The sequence below is a fragment of the Morone saxatilis genome, unplaced genomic scaffold (assembly GCF_004916995.1).
Source record: "Morone saxatilis isolate NCDOM2014 unplaced genomic scaffold, NCSU_SB_2.0 Contig3, whole genome shotgun sequence".
NCBI lineage: Eukaryota > Metazoa > Chordata > Actinopteri > Moronidae > Morone > Morone saxatilis.
The window spans coordinates 9,472,744-9,495,646 of NW_023339873.1; the positions used below are offsets into that span (position 1 = coordinate 9,472,744).

The 22,903-nt window shown below is 44.8% G+C and overlaps 1 protein-coding gene across 7 annotated transcripts in view; it reads right to left on the minus strand.

Moving 5' to 3' along the window:
• The window catches only part of meis2a (Meis homeobox 2a), an 84,679-nt gene that overhangs the window by 6,798 nt on the left and 54,978 nt on the right, over window positions 1–22,903 (minus strand). For all 7 annotated transcript variants that reach the window (XM_035673948.1, XM_035673949.1, XM_035673944.1 and 4 more), the window contains exons 9-10: window positions 19,046–19,122; window positions 1,527–1,585 (exon numbers count right to left, since the gene is read on the minus strand). In XM_035673948.1, the coding sequence (XP_035529841.1) occupies window positions 1,527–1,585; window positions 19,046–19,122 (136 nt within the window). The remainder of the gene's footprint in view (window positions 1–1,526; window positions 1,586–19,045; window positions 19,123–22,903) is intronic.

Genomic DNA, 22,903 nt, shown 5'->3' on the forward strand with positions numbered 1-22,903 from the left:
ACACACACACACACAGCCAGTGTCATTCAAAACCACACTTACAGGAGATACTTTGTTCTCTAACCGAGAAAAGAAAGCATGCAGTTTGACAGGATAAGAAGAATGTCTGCCATGGCAGGGAATTCATCCAGTCAGTATTCAAATTAGTAGTCATGTACTCTTAAACATAACATACAATTCTAAACATGTAGATAATCCCAAATCTGCCAAACCATTCAATATTTTGAATGATTTACCTGATTATCTGCCATGTACAGAAGATGCAGAAGCAATCAATTTGCTCAGTTGTATCATGTTTTGCCTACTATTAGCGCTAATGAACTAATACTCTTTGGAAACAGTGTATTCTAGGACTATAACAGTATTATCTTGGATAATCTGTAATTCGTAAAGATTAGGGGGAGCTGTTAGTCATGCTGTTTTTGTAGAGATTGTCGATTGGCACACATTTGTCACATGCTGACAAATATTCCTCACAAGAGTGCAGTAATTGTAGAAAGAGGCACCCACATTTGTAAGTACATCTCATTTTATTCATGGCTCATGTTCTTTTGAGCAACCCTCCACCCTGGTGTGTAGGGACCTTTTCAAGACGGGGAGCTTGCTAATCAACAAAAACAGCTTTTCCCTCCCTGAGACAAATTACTTGGCTTCTTTTTGGTAATGCCATAGTCAATGAAGCTTAGGGTGACTAAATCATTCCACAGGATCACACAGTGGCGTGTTTACTACTCAATTTGTGCTTTTTGTAATCTGACCACAATAGATATGGAAAATAAATGTGTTATCAATTAACAATATAAAGCTTTTCATAATCTGTTTTAAGAGAATAGAAATCCCTCCCTGGACTGGCACTAAAGCAAAACATCAGATCTGATTTAATCAAGCCATCGTGTAAAACTCATTCTCCCTCCTAAGGGCAGTTTTCGTGACTAAAAATACATTAATTGATACTGTTAAACTGAAAAGTAGCTCTGTAGCAGTCTTGATATTTGAAATCTGCTGAATGACTACTTCAGATCAAAATTCAGAATGGCAATTCTTGAGGGAACAAAGTAAAAACGCAGCAGAAAAAGTGAGGGGAACCCCTCCTAACCCTGGACGGGAAAAAAATTAAAAACAAAACAGCCTAAAAAAAAAGAGATAACTCATAAAATGCTGCTAGCGTTTCTGGCACTCCTCTTGTGTCCAATTAGTAATTCACAGAGAGAGTGCTAATATACCTCTCTCTCCACTTAGACTGGGAAATCTCCAATTAGAGTCAATCAGCAAACGGCCCGCACCACTGCTGAACGCATCTCATAGAGAAAATGGGAAAGGAGATGAATGGAGGGAGAGGAAGAGGAGGGAGTAGAAGGGATTTTTTTTATGGGGAAGTAGATGTAGGGTGCCCCTTTAAAAAAAATCTGGGCTCCAGGCATGATATGCATGCCAGTAAAGGATTTGGGAAGAGTGTCTTAATGTAGGGAGAGGGAAGAGAGCAAAGCAGTACTCTGCTGTACGTCATCTGGGTTCTTTTTTTTTACCTGCTCGATTTGACTGGTCAATCATGGGCTGTACTATTCTTCTCCTGGCGTTAATGAACCTGGCAGAGAGAGAGAGAGAGAGAAAGAGAAAAACAGAGAAGAGAAAAACAAACGTTAAATCACCCTGCATTCACACACAGAGAAATTCATCACAAGCCACCACAAAGACAAAACAGTTTTGCATGACTTAATGGCAACATTAGCCACCGAGTCCTTGAGAGAGGCGCTCACAACAAAACAGCAACAAACAAAAGGGCAATTGTGTGCTGACTTGGGAACCCAGTGAGGGATACTTTTAATGTTCCTTATGATCTATTCCCCCCTCTTTTAATAAAGCTTTTGATTACGTTTGGTTGCTATGGGCACCAGGGAGACATTCCTCAAGTATTAAGTGCAGCTTGGGCACAGAAGAACCCTCATCGTGGCACATCCCTCTCTCTCTCTCTCTGTCTTTTTTAGTCGCTCCTGCAGCCAGTCGCACACAGCAACTGTATATGTATTGTACAGTATCCCGTCTACAGTTCCTCCAAAACAACTTTGTTTCTGGAGCGCTATCACCTAGTGGAATTTCAAAGTAAGCTTTAAGTTAGCAAAGTGCAGGACACAAATGGTTCCTTTCATTACTCCCCACCATTCCACCCCCACCTCCACCATTCCCCTCTGTGGGACCCCCACTCTGGCTGCATTGTAGGGGGTTCTGCTCCCCTTCCAGCTGTCTAGAAATGAGGACCAGGCATGGGCCACTCCGTGCTTTCACAAGGTATTGTTATGTCAGCGAGCCCATCAATTAGGCTGTCTGAAGTTTTATCACCACCACAGCAGCGAATAAGTGCAGCTCCACAAAGCCTCCCCAGCCGGCCTTGCTCCTGTGGCTTTTCTAGTGTAGAGCCGGAGGTCATCTGGAGGTGACTGCCAGCCAGGGGCAACCTTTTTAACTTGGAATGGGATGCCTTGGGCCGCGTCAAACGTAAACTGGCCACTCAGGCCGAGCAAGCTCTTCAACCTTTCTTTATTTCTTCTTCCTTTACCCAGTTTTCTCTCTCTGTCTTTCACGTACTAAAAAAGTAGCATGGACTTAGCACTACAGGTACCACCATGTGGTTGATATTAAAGAGGGGTTTCAAATCACATTGGAGCTGTCCAGCATGGAGTCCTTTTCTGGTTCCAAAAAAGCAGAGGAGAGGAAAAAAAAGGCCCCACCGCCCTCTTCTAGTGTACGGGGCATAGCACCATCACTACGGCTAAAGAACTGGTCATTAGAAGGAAGGGAGAGCTGGAACCAATTTGGGCTCCTAATCCCCCATGAAGCCCTGATACCTGCCCTTACCTTCTCCAATGAATTTAAACGCCTGTAATCTGCCCGGCTCAAAGTGACATGGTTAAACGTACAAAATGCACGGTTGGGAAAAGAAAGACGCGGTGCTCATTTGCCAGGGGGCATCCAGAGTGCAGGTACGCAGGGGTGCTGCGGGCCCCTGAGAGAAAAAGATGAAACACATCCATATGAGAATGAGAGAGAACGAAAGAAGAGGACGGGAGGTGGAGTGGGCGAATGAGAGAGCTGGTTTGGAAATTATATGATTGTAATGCATGATTTGTGATTTAAGAGAGGAACAAGGCTTACGTTTTATTAACTGTGAAAGTATTTTTTGATAGAACAAAGGGGACAAAGCATTCTTAGATAGCTATGCTGTCAGAAATGCCTGCAGTGCTTTAGAGACGAAGACGCTTCCAGCATCAAAACCAGCTGAGCGAGTAAACAGTAAGAAATTCCTGGTATCACACTCCCTCTTTAAGCTCAAAGTGCAAGGCCTGCCAAAATATATGTCCGGCTTTCACCCTTTCTAGACGCACCAAGGGGCTCAAAATCACAACCATGTGCATTCTTACCTATTCTGGGACATAACCATAAACACATAATATTAGGAATGTTCTTCCAGGTGCTAAATTTGCCCATACTGTCTCCAGTGACTGCAGAGGAAATACTCTATGAGTATGCTGTATGATCAAAGTGCTGTCTTTTTTCCCCCTAAATGTTCCCTTTAAAAACAGTGTTCTTCCTCTTTTGTTTTTCCCCTTCTCACAGGAAATGTATGACATATACATAAGTATACAGAAAAATGTTTAGCTATCAGGGTGTTTGTCCTCATTGAAATGGTAACTTTTGAGTATGAAAACAGCTCACTGACGTGTACAAAAAAACATATGGATATTTTAATATTTTCCGCACAAGCTGCTTCTGAGATGGACCTGCTTCTTGTCAACATTCCCTATTCCCAACCTCTCTCTCTCTTATGGCCAGCACCCACACAGGCTCTGTTTGTCTGTACGCTAAACCAAGTTGCCACAGTCAACGGGAGGGCCCGATGTGGCGCAGCCTGGAAGGGGGGGGTGACCAAGGGCCCCTCTCGTGGCCTTAGAGCACCTTTTATCAGTCTGAGTAAAGCCAATTGAGATTATCAGACCCAGGCCTGATAACACTGTTTTCCCTCGACCCGTGAGCTGCTAATGGTGTGTGCTTAGAACAACACAACTAGGAATCTTCCAGAGATGAAGGCCAGTCAACTGGGATGGACAGAATAGATGGATGGATCTGAGGACCCAAGGCCCTGAGAGAGACACAGAGGTTGACCACAGGGACTCTGAATTCCCAACCACTCGCTAAAACATACGTGCGTGCTGTAAATCCACACATCGACACCATGGACATGACCACAACCACCGCCAGTGTGTCTGTAGGCTAACCAGAACACAGGAGGCTCACAGGGGACACTAGCTAAAAACCTCCAACCGAAAGCCCATGTTTTATTATCTACATCTGGTGGTCTAGCTTATTATGGCCTGCCTCTGCTCAATGTTAGAGCACAGAAACACCAACGCACACACATGCACACACGGAGTACCTCTCAGCATGGGAACTCCATGCTGTCTTCAAACAAATAATTAAAAGCAAGGTTAGAGGGTCATGTGGAGGTCATTTCTTGGGATACAGCTCAGAATGTGTACATTACCCCAGGAGAAAGCGGGCCGGTGGGGGCAGCGGCCCACTGCTGTTTAATGTGGCCAACTGTTTTCTTCTAGCCAATAAGGCCTTAAACACATTTTCAAGTTGCATATCAAAAACTGCTCTTGCAGTGCTAAGAATGCTTTGGAGCGTGCATGTGAATATCTATGCACATGTCAGTCAATATGTATGTGCATGTGCATGTCAGCGCATTCTTCACACACTGCTGCCAATTGGCCTAAAGTAGCACTTCCCACTGACATACCCTGAAACTGCTTGCGCGACGTGTGTACAAACACGTATGTATGTGCAGATACAATATGCATCTCCACTGGAAGAACCCTGCTCCATGATGATATAAAGTGCCAAGTTTATTAGTGCTCTGAGTGTTGTGGCTGCACAGGTCGCAAAGGAAAATAACAGGCAGATATGAATGATGGAGCCAGGGCAGCAGGAGTCCACTTGACACAGGGTCTCCGCTAGGCTGGATCAACACGGCATCCCTGGTTACTAATATCTGCTCACACACACGAGGGGGGGTGGACTTCAGAGAGTGTCTGCTTAGGTGTTAAATACCCTGGCTAGCGTACAATGTTATGCTATACCCAGAGTGTGTGTGAGTGTAGGGGATTGATGGTAAGGAGTGGTCAGAGAAAGAAGAAGAGGCTTGGGTCTAACAGGGAACTTACATAATCCTAAAACATACCATGTGGCTTTTATTCAACTTCAACTTTATGAGACTTTAATGCAACAAAAACAATTGCGTCATCATCAAAAAGGAAAGGACCTTATAAGTTGACGGATACTATAGAAAGTTACTGGAAGTTTGAAGATAAACACATCAGCTTCAAAACACCAACACAGCAAACCAGTCTGTCTGACTCAGTGCTTGTATTTCTTCTTTTTTTTTTTTTTTCTTGCTTCCTCATCTCAATCTGTCAGAAAGGCCTTGTTTCTGGTTAACTGACTTGCAGCCACACCTGGTAACTCGCTCCTGTTGTCAGCATTCCTTCCCTGAGAAATCGTCATGCCAAACCACCCTACCCTGGAGCACAGCCAAGAGAGAGAGAGACCGAGAGGGAGGGAGACGAAAGAGAGAAAGAAAGAGAGAGAGAGAGAGAGAGAGCCTCGCTGCTTGGCTGGCCAATTGCTGTGGAGATCGGAGGGAACCCAGCCAATCAGGAGTAGGGTCACTCGTTTGACGAGTTTGTGATGAAAGAAAGAAACCGAGCCAGAGCAAGAGAGAGACAGGAGAGAGAAAGAGAGAAATACTAAACATGTCTTCTCCAAGAAATGAGCACCAGACTGCTCGAAATGTAGCCCTGTAGAGCTTGCAAAGAGAGGAGGCAGCTTTGAAATTGTGACACAGAAATCGTTGACAGTTTATTGCCTTCATGGCTGACCTGCATATGCCCATTTTTTGAGAGCTCATATGCCAGGGACAGGAGGGGGGGCAAGTTTGCATTTGTCAGACAAATCCCTGGGCCCTTGTCTGTCTTTGCAGGAAGATTACATGCAACACAATCTGAATAAGAACGTGCTGAACTCAACCCCTGATCACTGCTTGCAAACATGACTGTCCTCTGGTTCCTATTAGAGCTCATTGCTTCCATACTTCTGCTTCAGACAGAAACAAAGATTCCAAACCCCCAGCGATTGAGTCACAACTCACTGGAATCAAAGGAGGAAGGCTTTAGTTTGATGCTAGCCCCACCAAAAAAGAAAGACGGGCAGAAAAGAGTAAAACACTCAGTGTCCTTTGACCAGGAAGTGCATGCAAATTAACCCCAGAAGGAGGGTGTGTTTAGTATAAGCAAACACTAATTATGGTCCAGTCAGACAGTGGGGCAGTCTGGGGCTACTGAACCTCCAACACTGATCTACTGTAGTGTCAACAACACTGATTGAATCAGCTCACATGGTCCTAACAGGCCCCCTGCAACAGTTTATATATAGCTTGCCACCAGACTGAACCTACAGTATCTGTGGATTTATCATAAACTATTACAAAGAAGCTTTTCACAGGCTCCACTCCTCCAGAATGGAGATAAAGAACAGGAACGAGGAAGCTTCCTTAAGCTCATCCTATCAGAGACAGAGTTTCCCTTTTTCTATCCGTTCTTCCCTTCTATAAGTTAAAACAGGAGTCAGCAGACATAAGCCGGGCGAACATTACCTCACCCCCGTGTTTGATTTAGTGCAGATGTGAAGCGGAGCGAGGCAAGATCGTTTTTTAGGAACGTCAGAGAGGGCCCACGTTTAGGGCAGCCACTGTGTTTACATAGTTTTACCTCTGTTTCTCTCTCCCTCTCTCCCTCTTTCTCTCATCCACTGTGCCTCCTCCATACCCCCCTCCACACTCCTTTGTCTGCCTCTCAAAGGGGGACTGTTTCACCTCTCCTCCATGGACTTTCACTGACCTGTTTTTCTTTCCCTTTTTATTACTCCACTCATTGCCCTTTTGTGGCATCCCCCCCTCAGCCCTATATGAGTAACATTTGCACTGCTCTGTCAGTCTAGCTGCAGAAGTCATTCCTCTCTGAAACCCGGGGAGTACGAGTCATTAAGACTCGAGTGGAAAATCAGACAAAGAATTATATATTTGTGTTGCAAACTGACACGATTTAACGAGCAGCTAATTAAAATAAATCAATACCACTGCGGCATGTTCGCTCTCTGTCTGTCTCTCTTTTCTTGCTCTGATTTTCTTTCAGCACCAAAGAGGTAGAATACTGCAGTGTGCAGTGCAATGCTATTCTAGTGATGGTTTTACCCTTAAAACCAGGCTTCAACTACCACCTATGCATTGTGATGAATAAGTGAGAACTCACTGGCACGTCACAAAAGAGTAAATATCTTACAGTCCGACAATTTGAATGATAAAAATATATAGTAATAATCCCTGAAGTAACTCAACAGCAAGATAAACAACAAAGGAAACAAACATAGACATCTCTCCCTCTATTTACCCTCCCATCTAACACCTTCTCCCCTCTTCCCCCTGTCCAGTGAGGGCATGTCACCCCTGGGCCTTGCAGTCCAGCAGCCTGACCCCAGCATGGCGGGCTGTGCAGCCCCAGCTGCTGACTGTCCGTCAAACACCTCCAGAGCAGCGTTGGGCCAGGAAGACCACGCTTGTTGCCCCTTTGATCCGGCAAGCAGCAGCTGCTGCTCCACACAGCAGCACTTTGTTCCTCTGTCTCCTCACCACACTCTGTCCTACGGCACAAAAACACTGAATCCAGTGCAGAAGTGGAGGGAGAGAAAGGAGAAGAGGAAAAATGTGGGGGATATTTGGAGGGGGGGGTTAAAAAAAAAACTTGCCCGTTTTTTCCTCACTAAAACATCAACAAGCTCTGACAACGGCAGCGGGGGTTTTTCTTGGCCCCGACACAGCTCTTAGGCATGTCCTCTTTGACGCTTCACCCTCCCTTCTCTTTTAAGAGATATGATAGTTATTGTTCAAATCAGCCAGGGTGAATGGAATGGACCGAGGCCAAGCCTGCCCCAGGCGTCAACACACCTGTATGAAAGAGACCTTATTGTAGCAACCCAGCATGGCTAACCTGCCCTAGCTCTACCAGTTTTCTGGTGTTAAGAGGGAGGGTGGAATCATCTCTTCTTTCTCTTTCTCTCTGTTTCTCCCACAGTCCCCTAATATTTCCCGTCATTAACCTCCCTTTCCTCGGAGGCTGGCACCTCTGCCCTGGAATGTTTTTACTAACACTGTTATTTTGGAATATCACCGACAGACAGGGGGATTAGGGAAAGAGTTGATCCACATCTCCCTTGTTAGCGAGGTCCCCTTGTCTCTTACTCTTGCCCTCCCTCCCATAAGACAACACCTTATTATCGTGCATAGGTGCGCCAAAGGTATCGTCTGCCTGCCCAGAAGCTGAGGGACCAACAGCTGTGTTTTCCGTTGTTTGAAGAGAATCTGAAAACATCCAGCATATGTCAATATTAGCCCCCCGTCAAAGGTTCCAGCACATAGCGCATGACAGGGGTCGTCAGCGCTGGAAGGTAACACTCATTCCTCATAAACAGGCTTCTCACCTTTTGGGTGGGTAAGGACTTCCTGCTTTCATGCTGGGCCAGCAAGAAATAGAACAGAGACATGCTGGCAGGCTGGGGCACACAAACACACACACTCACACATGGAGGAGAGAGGGGGAGAAAAAATGAATCCAGCACTATCATTACCCAGGCCTACCCATCAGCCCTCCTGAGATGAGTGGGTGTGCTTACAAGATTTTCTCAGTTGTGAAGACTGCCACCCCTATTACCCAGAATTCTCTTTTTCCCACAATGCCAGGCCTGTTGGGCTCTTTTGTATGTCTCTGTGGGGAGGGCAGGTATAATCTCCATTTCCATCCACTCACTGCTACCATACAAATGTGTGACTTTTTTAGCCTTTCTGACTCCCTCTGCACTGTCTTTCCATTTCTATTTCTTTCACCCTCTCTTTGTCTCTCGCTCCATCGTCTTCTGCTCCCTTTCATTCGCAACCCTTTTTTCCCTCTCTGCCTGGTAATCGAGTGAGAGATTCCACGACTCTGTGACTCCCCCTTATTGTCAGATATCAAACAGGGCGGCTTTGTGGATTACCAGGGGAAGCTGATAATGACATGATAGAGGCGTGATATTTCAAACAAAATTGAGTGTCAATTGCCTGAATCGTCTAGGCAACACAAGTGTCTGTGTTGCAGCAGCCAGGAAGGAAATAAGGCCAATCTATTTCCTTTGCTTCATATCAAACATCTCTTCTTCTCCCTCCTTTACAAGACTATAATGGGTTCAGCTCAAAGAGGAGAAGAGGGGTCTTGCCAAGATGAGCTTCAACAGTTACGTCCTAATGCAACACACATAACATGGTACACTTGTGAGCATGCATGTGCTGTATATCTACACGCACACACTTGCGCTCCTGAATCTTAAATACATTATCAGAAGTCAGAAAGCAGAGCCAATGGGAGGTTGCACAGGGAAGGTGCCCCCATTTTACCACCCCACCCCCAAATATATATACACACGCACATGCTCTCTCTCCTCTTGCCTCCTCTTACTTTTTTCTCCTCACACTGCTGTACTATTAACCACGAATTTAGGGCAGTGAAAATGCACAGCAGTTTGAGCAATTAAAAAGTGACACCTAAACCTAGTGGATAGACTGTCAAGATTCTCTAATGCCTGGGTTTAGGTGCTGTTGCACTTCGAGTCTTTAAGAGCAAGACTACTGGGGAGTACATGACCCAGAGTGTGTGAGGGTGCGTGTTTAGAAAGGGATTCTCCCTCCCACTGGGATGTCATCATCTTCTCATCATTGTCTCTCTGGCTTGTGAGTGAGTGTTTCCACCATGCACGTTTCCATGATGTGTCTGTGTAAGTGTGTTTGTGTCTAGCACATATTAGTGACCACGAGAGTCATTGGTCAAATGTTGTCAGCTTGCCTCTGACTACCCTATTGAATAATTAATCTGAGTTTCAATTGCACATAATCGCTTTGACATACATAAGCGTGAACACAGGCACACAAACACACATGTGAAGGCACAGTCAGAAGCAGAGTTTAGGGCTAAAACGCCCAGCAGCAGGCTAGTGATATAAATAGCTGTTGTTTGTGGAGGGGACTGCTGGCAGAAGCAGCGCTGACACTGTGGAGCGGACCACAGGGACTCTGATGTGCCTGGTGGCCTGAAGCTAGCCCTCTGCCTCTCAGATCAGCTCTACCACTGACTGTGTACAGCTTTGACTGGCCTCCTTCATATGTGACAGCCCGAAACAAATAAAACAATCTCTGTGTCTCACAAAAGCCACATTCAATTCAGCCCACACTGCAGAATATGGTCCTTGAATGTAAGTCTACAAACTGCCATGAGTGATTCTTCCTATGAAGTGTCTAGTAATAACCCTAAAATACAGATGACCCCATTCTTAAAAATGTTATTATGTTGTAGGATAAAATATCCCTAACCAGTTTTACATTGATATCTGCTATTATTTCAGAAAAAGTGTAACTTCTTATCAAATGGCAGATATATCATTTTGGAGTCTTGCTATTTCTTCACCTCATACCTTTCAAAGAGCTGAAGAAAGTCTGCCAGTATAACAAGAAGATGATAAAGCAGATATGTCTTGGGGGGGCTACAGGCAGACACCCTGCACCCCCACTAGGGAAAAGACATTCCCACCGCCATCCCTCCTCGCGCACATGCTCACAGAGTTTCCCAATTGAAACATCATCGTCGGTAATGGGAGGAATAAATATTCATAAGGCTGGGAAGAGAGAAACCCTAGATTAGGGTAATATACTCCTCATTGTTCTCCCCCTTTCTTTCTCCAGCTCTTCCTCGGTATCTCTGCATCTTGTTATGCATGTAATAGTGTTGGCTAATGGTAGCTAATTCCTCTAGCTACCTCTGATAACTTCATCAAAGTACATGTGTGCATGGAGAGAACGCAGCAAGCTGCACCATTTATTTCTCACCTCTCCCAAATTGCAAATTACCGGGTTTGATATCTCCAAGATTTTGGGCCACTTTCCAATTAAGATTGGATTGTTTTTGGGGAGAGCCCTTGCAACTCCCTCCCCCCCTCTGGCCTCTCCCTCCTCTTTTCAGCTTGGCACAGACTCCACTGATATCTCATCCATAACAGGCCTGAACTGGGGCAGAGCATGGCTTAAACAAACAAAAGGCTATATTGATTTATAGGGTCTTCCATGATGGGCTTATTGGCCCGCACCTCAAAGCCACAGAGGGCACCAGGCCATGAATCACAGCTTCAGAAAATACACACAAACATGCACACACTCACAACAGGTAGGAATAATACATTGGAGCATTGTTAAGGATGTGATTACAACCCCTCTCCCCCTTTGATAGCCAAAAACACTCACTTTCATTGTGTCTTAAAGAGAGGGAGGAAGGTCAGTGGAGGTGATTTTTAATGTGACACCACACAAACAAAGCAAAGATAGAAGAGCATGTTTATTTACATGCTGTTACTGTATATCCAAACAGAGGGATAGAGTGAATGCAAAGTGTGAAAGAGGGAGGTAAAAAAGTAACAGAGAGAAAGAGTGAGAGAACGAGCATGCCTGGACAGAGAGAAAATACCTTGTAGAGGTTCACAGAGTTTAAAGAGCTCAGCCAAAGAAGGAGCTCCTGTCCTCTCTGGCTCCAACACACACACACACCCTCGAGGCCATTCTGTTACACCTGGTCACCTTTATCCCTTTTAACCCCCCACACCACCACCCCCTCCTTCCATACACATACACCATACACCTAAACACATACACAACATTCTGCTACCCCAAACACATCACCACCAAGATACACACAGCAGCACCCTGTGGCTAACACACAGCTCCTTCGGCTATCTCCCTCAGCAGATAAAACTAATTATTCCAAATCTACTCTGTCAGGTTGTCTGATCCTCTGGGGCCTCAGTTTAAATCTCTCTCTCTGTCTCTCTGTCTCTCTCTTTCTCTGTGTCTCTCTGTCTCTCTGTCTCTCGTCTCCTCGCTCTCTCTCTCTCTGCCTCTCTGTCATAAGCCACAAAAAGACCAAAAATCTCTGCCAACTGACCTCCAGAGTAAAAACATAAACAGAGTGACTAGCCATAAAGACACATATAGCACCATAGCAGCTGAAGCACATGGCTTTCTTTGTGAAAACAGGCCATTACAAACAACTACCAGACTCACCTGAAGTTAGATTTTTTTTTTTTCTTTAAATGCACAACTACGACACTAATCAAATCCAGTAGAAAAAGCAGTGATCTAGCCTGGTATTCTAAACAACGTTGAAAAATCACAAAAAGTGCATGACATCATCTAGCATACAATCCAAAGGACTTATGCACCTATTCAGACGCCTAGTCCCTCTGTTGGCACTTGCCGTTGGCACCCATGTTAGGCTTTAGAGCTAAATAACAGGCCAACATCCCAGGCTTTCCAGCTGCACGCCCTGAAAGCCCATGGAGAAACCATTCGTCCCAATGAGCTCTAAAGCCAAATGGAAGCTCATAAACAGAGACTTGACTGTATAGACTTTGCATTTTATCTTTCAGCAGTTTCCCCTTTTATGAGCCAGGGACCCTTATAACGGGGAGAGGAAGGGAGGGATGAGCACGATAGGAGGATGGCAGGGAGAGAGTAAGGATGACAGTGAGAATGTTAAGGAAGAAGACGATGGCAGAAAAGAGCAGAAGAATAAGAATGAGGTACAGGTTGCCAGGATGAGACAGAGAAGAACTGGGGTCACAAATCTTGCTGCTATTCTAGTACGTGACATCTTCGCTCGTTTGCGGCTGCTCATTAACAAACAATACTGCTGTGAAATTGGTTTAATGACAAAGTAATAAAATTGCTATTCTGCTCACAGATGGCCTCAGGCACAGGGAGATTCTGGCAGGCTTACTGTGGCTGCCCGTGTGCATTAAGCTGCTTGTTCATGAAAACAGCATCCTACACTTTCTTTCTCACTATCACCAACCTTTTTTTCTTTTTAAGTTCTTTCTCTTCCTGCAAATTAAATAAATTAACCTACTTTCCTCCCTTGTATTCTCCTTGAATTCTCCCTCTCCCACACTTTCACCCTCTTGCTCTCCCTCCATGTCTCTCTCTCGTGTATTGTCTATCTCGTTCTCTCTCTCTCGATCTCTCTCCAGTTCTCACCCCTAGTACAGAAATTACCATCTTAAAATAAAAAAAGGAGGCTCGCCCACGCAAACGCAGCTCGACTTCATTTCAAACGCAGAGCCCTTGTTATTAAACGACCCACCAATAAAACCAAGCCGTTGAGGAATAAAAGAGCCAAAAGGAGCAGAGAAGTACAAAGACCTCCCTCCTCCCATCTCTCTCCATCTCTCTCTAATGCTTTCTCTGTAATGCCTCTTTCAGCTCTTTGCCTCTCTATCTTGCCTCGTCTGGCTTCGTTCTCCTTGTATGCCGTCTTTGCTGGGAGAATTCCACAGCCTTGGAGAGTCTCAAGCTTGTAACGGGAAAACAAGTAAAAAAGCATTCATTTTTGTGCATGATCGCCCGACACTGCCAATCTTATTAAAGCACCACCTGTTTTTCATAACTCTAGACTCACACAGAGGTGGGCACTGGGCTGCTCCATGGCCACGGTGGGTGTCCATGCCATGCTATGACCCAATGTGCCCCTAGTGCCTGATAAATTGGGAGTGGGGCCTGTTAATCACACTGAGCGCTTCGACAGCGGCATGTGCTCAAGTACTCACACACAGCACATATAATGTGAGTGCACACATAAACACGGTGGCGCACATTAGCATCAGCTATTCAAGACTCCCATGGCTTATCCTGTGAGTACAGCATGTGTCTAGATTGCACCGCGAACAGATATTTGGATCTGTAACAACTGCTGAACAAAATGAAAAACAAAATGAAACCTACTACAACAGGGAGTCTGTTCTATTTTACTCTGCCAATAATGAAAATATGTTTTTCCAAATGTGATTCTCCCTCCAAAACAGATAAAATGGGATTATTATTACAGCATCAAGAAAGCAGCCAGATCAAATGAACTTAGTGGGTAGGGGGTGTTGGTAGGGGGGCTGGCACTTGGGATCTGACAACAGAGTCAATTCTGCTAATTAACTGCCAATTAGCGGTCCCTAAATGAGAGGGATCATGATGCCTGTGTTGGCAGCGTCCTGATAGTCTCTCTCTCTCAGTCAGACTCACATATACACTCATGCTCGCACACAAAGACACACCAGAGAGACACACACACACACACACATTACACACCACGACACCACACACACACAGCCACAACCTCTCCACACTCCAGCTGTATATTTAGAAAGCCAGGGGCATAAGATGGCCACTGCCGGGAGTCCCTGGTTGCAGCCAAAAAAAGGCCTGACATTTCCATCTGGGTCAAAGTTAGACGGATAACCAGCAACTTCAGTCAACTAGCCCACCAATGTGGCAAAAATGAAAAGACAGAAAAGTAAGGAATAAGCAAGGATATAGAGAAGAGTAAGGAGAGGGAAAAAGGACCTCAAAAGCTTCTGTGTGAGATTCATAGGACTTAAATACTTATAAAGAATGTGGAAAAAACTGAGGCGGCTGGGCCAGTTTCATAGCTTTATTTTACATTTGGAAAATATTAGTTATTATTTTGCATTTCATAATAGGCTTGCCCGCCAAACCAGAGGATCATAAAAAATCATAAAAAAATCATAAAAGCCAGTGTTCCTAAGTGTCTCATTGGACTGAGAAAGGGGGTGGAAAATGCTTTGCTAAGTGGAGGAACAAATTTGGCTTTGGTGTTTCTCTTTCTTGTTCTCAGATACTACAAATAAATGGGCTTGACCGTTTGCATGTGAACCTGCAGTACAGCTTCTATGAGTTAGGTGAGTCAAACTTTGAGAAGTCTGGAGGGATCCATAGAAGAGAGAGAGGGAGGAAAAACGAGGATCTGAAAGGGAATGGGAAACACGCTGTGAAGAGAGTTTCAGAGCAGTCAGTTTAGAGCTAGCTAAACTCAGTTTATCTGCATGCTGTGCTACAGCAAGATGCAATCTGGGATTCTGCATAGATGGGAAGACATAAGAGTGTAATGACTTTTTGAAAAGCTAGTCTTTTTTGACTGTAGCATCCTTTTGACCTCCCGTTTTAGCTCTCATTTTATTGTCCATACAGTTTTCCATACCATTGGTTGCATATACTGCAGTTTCGTTGTTCTAGTCTTATAAAGTATTCTAGGGTTGCTCAGTCTTAAAACAATTACATTAAATATCTAAATCTTAATGTAAACATATAGTAAATGTACAGTGAGTGATATGATGACTGTTGCAAAAGGTGGAGTTTGTTCTCCTGTGAGAACAGATTCTAAAGAAAGGGGAAAAGCACAAAAAACAATCAGTGCACCATGCCCTGCCCTGAATGGCTGGAGAGATTGAGCCTATTTCATCTCCTCAGTGGGCACAGGCTGCTTGGCGCCGTCGTCTGGCGGATATCCCTCTCTTATCATGTGACCTGTACTCCGACAGGGGGCAAAGGTTGGCTGCGATCCGCCCCTGTGTCTTAATAACTCACTCATTGTATTCCTTTCTGCCACTAATTAGAGCCTCTCCCCTGTGTGTGTGTCTATGTGTGTATGTGTCTATGCATGTATTCCCCCCTGGGCTGTAGAGAGGAGGCAGAGATGTAAAAATAGAGTGTGGCTTAGTGCCCTCTTTATTGTTATTAGTGCTCCAGTGGCACAGCAGTCAGTCATCATAGATGCCAAGAACTGACATATATTTGCTCTCTGACTTGCTCTGCCTCTCTCCTCTCTCTCTCTTCCATGGAAATGACCAACTGGCTGCCTGTGAGATGAGGGAATAATGAGGGGACGATTTCCTTCCTTTTTTTAGATGCCGTTTCTCTCAGTCATCTGTCATCGGTGTCATCTCTCAGGCCCATGTAATAATCCTGCATGTTATGTGTGTTGTGTGTGTGTGCATTGCCGTAGTGGTAAATAACGGCAGGATAGTTGGTGTGTGTGTGTGTTTATGGCAATGAGTGAGAGCACATCGTGCTGGGTCTGACGCTGAGACATGAAAGGATTCGGTCAGGCCCCATTTAGCCCAGACTGATAGCAGGACACCAGGAGCTGCTGAGGCAAGCAAATATACCGCTAGATACTGTAAACTGTAAACGCTTCTCCAGCGAATAGACACCTGAGTCTGCCGTTTCACCTACTTCATTATCCCAGAATGCCATGTGTGACATGGCCCTCACCTTTTCCCACAATCTTAAACAAATGTAATTACATGTCAGACCACTCCCCGATTCTGTTAGCATGACGCCAGTTGTCTCAAATGTAAGCAGAGCAAACACACTGCCTAATGGTCAACTAATGGTGTCCTGACACACTGTACACACATACCATCTCTGAGAGAGCACAGTTGACCATTAGTAATAATGTGCATAACCTGTGCATACACACACACTTATGCACACAGAGGATAATAAGAGGATAATCAAGTCCTCCTCCTCATCTGCTCAACGCCAGCATAGTGAGATTGTGGACTTTAACCTTTTCCTTTGTTCCTTATTAACATCAGAAACAGCTAATGGGGTGTGGGCTAAAAACAGGTGAGGCTGCTTGCTAATGATATATAGAACCTGTTGGAGTGCTTCTTAAGGTACAGAGACAAAAGGGTTGGACCAGTTGGAAGTGTTCTACTATGGGTTTTGTTTTCTGTGTGTACAGGTGAGCTGCAGGTAAAGGGAGGTGTCAGTTGGAGGGTATGGTTTGGGGAGGTTTGATGGGGCAAGTTGGGAGAGAGCGAGATGCACTGTCTATTGACTATCACACAGAGCACCCTTGTGCCCTCGCTGGGCTGCGATTGTGCCGGCGGACAAAGCCCTGATTCAGCACATCCTTTCCCCGAGGGAGAACTCTGGAAACCGAAGACGGCGGCCATCCCCTCCCTTTTCCCCCCTCTCATCCTCTGCTCCTGTCTCTCTCTCCCTCTGTCTCTATCTCCTTCTCTTTGGCCAGAAACATGGCAGTGGCCATGCATCAAAGGGAACTACAGAACAATGCAAGGGGCCAGCCAGGAATTTGAAGAGCTTTTTTTTTTTTAAACAGGAATTTCATAAGGCAGACTTCTGTCATATCCTGGGTGGACCATCTCAGCAGTAACCAAAAAACCAGTAACCAGTAACCAAAAAAAAAAAGCAAGTCACAACCCAAACAAAGCAATATTCAACCGTAACTCACTGTCCAGTCTGGTTAAGCACATATGAGGGGAAAGAAAACTTCAGCATCCTCTCTCTTTCTCATCTTTCCCTCACTGTAAACCACTGTAATGACTTTATTTGTGAAAATTGATTCCTGGTGTGTTTTTGTTAACACGGCTGGTGTAACATTAATACATAGCTCCATGACCACCTATGTGTATGTGTGTCTAAGTGCGTGTGTGCTGAAATAAGGTTCATGAGGATGTTACCCAGCACGAGATTCTTTCAGACCTCTTTATAAATGGATCTGAGGCATTTCAGCGCCAGGCTTGGATTTCATGGCCTCTGAGAAGGCAGGAACTCTTCCTATATCTATCTCTGTCTCTGTCTATTTCTCCCTCTCTCTCTCTCCTCGCAGGTTTGCAGACTATTTCTGCATTAATCACCATGACACAGGCAAGGCAACTCAATTTTCTGCTCCTGTAGGTAAGGTGCGTGGCGTCCCGAAACGGTGGCACGAGGCATGAAACAGGCAAGCGGGGGCTAATCTTTGGTTACTGGTGTAATTGAAATGCTATCCACACTGTAGGGTGCATTAAAGTCTGATAACAGCGGTTCCTGTGGCCAATTTAAGTAGCTTGACTTCCTTTGGCTAGAAGGGAATAAAGAAAAGGGTGAGAGACACAGAGAGGGAGAGAGAGAGAGAGAGAGAGAGACAGACAGAAAGAGAGAGCGTATGTCAGGACGAAGGGGGGAGGATGAGGGAGGGGGCTGATAGATAAGGCCGACAAACCAGGCTAATTCTCCAGGCATGTTTCTCATTGTGATCCAGAAAAAATGAGGAAAAAAATGTATCACAGAACCAAAAAATCAATTGACCCTCGGGTGGCTTGTCAGGCTGCGAGTCTGATAAACCTAAAAGCTTCGTTAATGTCGGCCTGCCTGTACCCAACAGATAGAGCACTTTGTAAATGAACCCGCTTTGATAAATATATTAAGGAAAGCTGTGAATAAAAGGCACAGACTTGTCATTTGTAAATAGAACCCCCGCTACATGGAATTAGAATGATAAAATGGGGTTCCATATAATTAAGTTTGTGTAAGACCTGAAATCCGTGCAAATACCTTGCCGGAAATTTGAAAGGAAGCTGTCAGTTCAATTAATCTGAACATCACCCTGAGAATGTACTGAACAAAATTAAGCTGCAGATAAAACCTGGGCTAGTATTTTGATAAGTAATTCCTGTATCATTTCTTTGCTTCTGTGATCATTTTATTTAATCCACCACCCCCAGTTATGTGCTAAGCCATCTACAAAGGCCCTGCTGGCCAGGCCACCAAAACCTTAATCCACCATATAGCTTGTGTAAAACGGGGAGGGGGTGGAAGGCAGTTTTGCCTTTTGTGGGGGCACCAGTGGCGGTGCTAGGTATGGTTTTGGATGAAGGGGTGGGTTGGGTGTGAGGGCTGTAGGGGTAGCTTATGATCTCTGCGTTTCTCCCTTAAATATATCCCACTGAATACATGTGCATCATACCACAAAGACCACTGACTTAGCCGCAGAACACTTTGCCGATAACACCGGAACATCCTAGTGGCTTACATATAATAATGTTACAAAGGTTGTCAGTGTGTACGTCTACGTGCGCGTGCTATCTCTTCATGTGTCTATATGTGATGGGGAGGGCTGTACATAAACGGTTTTCACACTTGGTGGGGAGAGGGAGGCGAAGGCTTTTGAAAATAAAAGGCAGAGCGATGCTGGTGGTGGAGATAGGGCGAGCGGAAATCTTGACTCACCAGTTGTTTACTTGTAAGATGGTGAGGCCTGTGTCTTGGGCTAGCTGCTTCTTCTGCTCTTCAGATGGGTATGGGTGCTGCGGGAGCAAAAAGAGAGAGAAACACACACATGAGCCTCTTCGACATACAGATTAACAAATATTCACGCATGTAAGCACTCATAAAGAAAAGCACTGGAAAGGGAACATGCTCCGAGTCAAGTTCCTGGCTGTTACTGTATGTATTCAATATGTTTTTCCGTGTTTGTTGCATTGTGTAACCCAAGACTGCACCTTATTGTGACCTCCACCCAACCCTGCCCCTCCCTTGCACAGTATAGACATTCAGAACATACACGTGTCCACCCACACATCAACACACAAACACACACAAACACACACACAAACACACACACACACACACAACTTAGTGCTAAACCTGTCAGAGCTGGCCGAACAAGTTTGTCAAAACTGACAACTGTGATAACCCCCTTCCCTGTCTCCACAACAACATATAGTGTATGCACCAAATATATGCACCAAACAAAACAAAAAAACACACTTACGAGTGTGCACACACACACACACACACACACACACAGACACTGACAAACAAGACTTTCCAGCAGGCCTAATGCAGATATTGTGGTGTCTGAGAATCCCTTTATAATACCAAGCAACAGAATGAGTGGGTGCAGATTTGCAGCGAATACATTTATCTTTCCTTGAATGTCTGACATGTATCCTGGTGGTGGCTCTCTCATAGAAAGCAGCTGAATACAGACTAATGCTAAAAGAAGAGAGTGCTGTGAAATCTCCTCCACAGCCCTGCCAAGATTTTTACCTGAAAATGTAATTCTGCGACCAGGGCTGCAATGATACTATTTGTGTCAGGTCCAATCTAGAGAACATGGGCTGATATAAATGGCAGACCTTGGGCTGCCTTGCTCCCCCTGGGTCCGTTATGAAGCATGACAAAACAACAGTGATCGCTGGTGACAGATGTCTTTAAGGGCCAGATTAGGAGTCGGGGCGCACGCAAACGAAACAAATGAGACACTATGTATTTCATTCAGCCACTGTAGACAGAAAGCATGCTTGCGCACAGAGTTACACGTTCACACGCACACAAGCACCAACAGAAATGCACACAAGCACCAACAGAAATGCATACAGACACAAACATTCATAGACATGACACCTGCAAATCACAAGACAAAAAAATCCTTTTAACAGGTGATACTTAAATCCTCTGTTTTAGGGTGGTTTCAAACTCCATTAACGCACATTCTTCCCCTTTATGGAAAACACCTTTAGCCTCACAACTTGTGCCCTTTTTTTCAGCTCCATTTCTCCTCCACACTCATTGCAAAAGCAAATTTCATAAAGCTGTTAATGTCCGCCTGGCTTGTGTTAATTGAATTCAGTTTTAACATGAAATGATAACAGTTGCTCAAGAACTATTTTCTCCTTTACTGCTAAAATAATTGATGTAATTGAGGTTTCATATCAGCAGAGAGGAGGATTTCTCCTTTCAGGTGGTACTGCCTGTCTAAATGTAGTCTATTTTAATTAAAGGAGAAATGAAAAAACGGTTTGAGGAATGTGCTCAATTAATGACAAACAAGGCTGAAATTGGACAAATAATGAGTCCCGGCTGCAGAAAGGGATTAATCTGATTTGTACTTGTGTACGTAGTTCCTTTTAATATGCTAAAATCATTAACAAAGGAAAGATGATAATGCTTGCATAGAAATACATTTTTTGATTGCCAGGCGCTGACATTTCCTTGGCCGGGGAAGACATAGAGCAATTTCTATGGGTAGTGTGTGTGTGTGTGTGCGCGCGTGTGTGTGTCCGTGCACATACAGTATGTGTGCACAATATCCAAAGAACACATATACATATCTACATCCCCATGTGCGTGTGTGTTTATGTGTGGGTCTGCTCTGGACAACAACATGTAATAAAGAGTACAGCCTCTCTTTCCTTCCCCCATACACTCCTGGGCTTCCTTGGCGTTTTCACATTAGCTATGACCTCGGTCACAATCAAAACATGCTCGCAAATTTAACAGAACACACACACCCTCCCACTCATTTTTATGCACACAAGCTACACAAGCATATACACACATGCACAGACGCACAAAAATTGAGACGTAGCTAAAGATGATGGGGTATGTAGGTGTGTGGAGAAGAGCAGCCTAAATTGGAAATGGGAGTGGGTCATCTACATTGTATTAAGGCTTCCTCAGCCTCTCAGGCCCAGACCCGGTCATCAATCGCCTACTGTCAGCCAGAGCGCGCTTTAGCTCGGTGATAAATACGCCGGCCAGCGGCATAGCTTGTCCAGCAGCCACCACGTAATGAATGGTTTGAACAAACAAGAAAGATGTCTCATCAAGGAGAGTGGGGACGTTAAAGCCCCCCTCGCACACAAAACCCCTGAGTAAGGAGATTTACTCTGACCACATAGACACGACACTAAAAAAATCCTATTTCGTTCAGCTCATAGCCCTCCCAGCCCTTGCTCATTCCCCACTCCTTGCCTCCCTGTGTCAGACTAGATCTCCCCCCTGCAACCCCCAAGACTTGCATACACTTGCACGTACTATGCACTGAGAAGGACACACACGGAGGAGCAAATTTCCAAACACACACATACAAACATACACACAGTATGCCCGGATACAACCTTTCCTCATCTTCTCTTCATCTGTCTTCAACTCTCTCTCTTGCCTTTCTTGCTGACCCCCCCTTCCCCGACACACACACACGTACGTTTTTATGGCTGCGACTGCAGGCCACCCACACTTTACGCTGTAGCAGCTTTCCTTTAAGCAAGGCGCTCTGAAATCTACAGAAAATGGTGTGTGGTGGCAATGGCGACACACACACACACACACGGACATGGTGGGCCTAGTGGTTACAAGGCTGCAGCAGCCGTGAAATTGGAGAAGGGCTATTTAGACCTCTGAGTAACCTCTTAATGTTAATTGCCTCAGTAAAAGAAATATATGTTAGTAAATCACCCAATGAGCACAAAAAAAATCTGATATGAAAAGAGTAAACGTGAGATGAATCTGTAAATAAAAATCCAACAAATCAGATAAAATCACAGTGCTAAATCTGTTCTAATGTGTTTCCTCCTGGAGATGTCCTTCTCTACCCTCAGGAGACAGTATGACATGGTTATTTAATGGATGAAACACAAACACAGAGCAAGATCAAAGATGGTATTGATAATTTCCCCACTAGCTTTGGATCCGCTCAATATGTTCAGTTATAAACACCAAGGCCAATATCCTTAAAAGAGGACTGACCGCAAAATGTAAAACAGCCAGTCTATAAATAAGCAAGAAATGAGCAGCTTCAATTTGTTGTCCGGGCAGCATTGGTCTCCGATCGAAACAGCTCTGTTAATTATTCTAAAACCTGTTAATGTGCACAAGCGTGCACTATCCTGATGCACACATGTTGTCCAATTCCTACAATCTGACCTGAAAAAGCACACATAAACAACACATAAACACATACGCAGGTGGATCACATTCTGCCAGTCATTAAGAATCGAGCTGTGTGTGTGTGTGTGTGGATACTGAAAAAGCACAGCCAAACCATCAACCCACAGAACACATAAACACATACGCAGGTTGGATCACATTCTGCCCAGTCAGTTAAGAATCGAGCTGTGTGTGTCGTGTGTGTGTGTGTGTGTTTTGGTGTGTGTGCTGTGTTGTGTGCTGAAAAAGCAGCACATAACCAAAACACATAAACACATACGCAGGTGGAGTCACATTCTGCCGAGTCTTAAGAATCGAGCCTGTGTGTGTGTGTGTGTGTGTGTGTGTTTTGTGTGTGTGTGTGTGTGTGGGGTG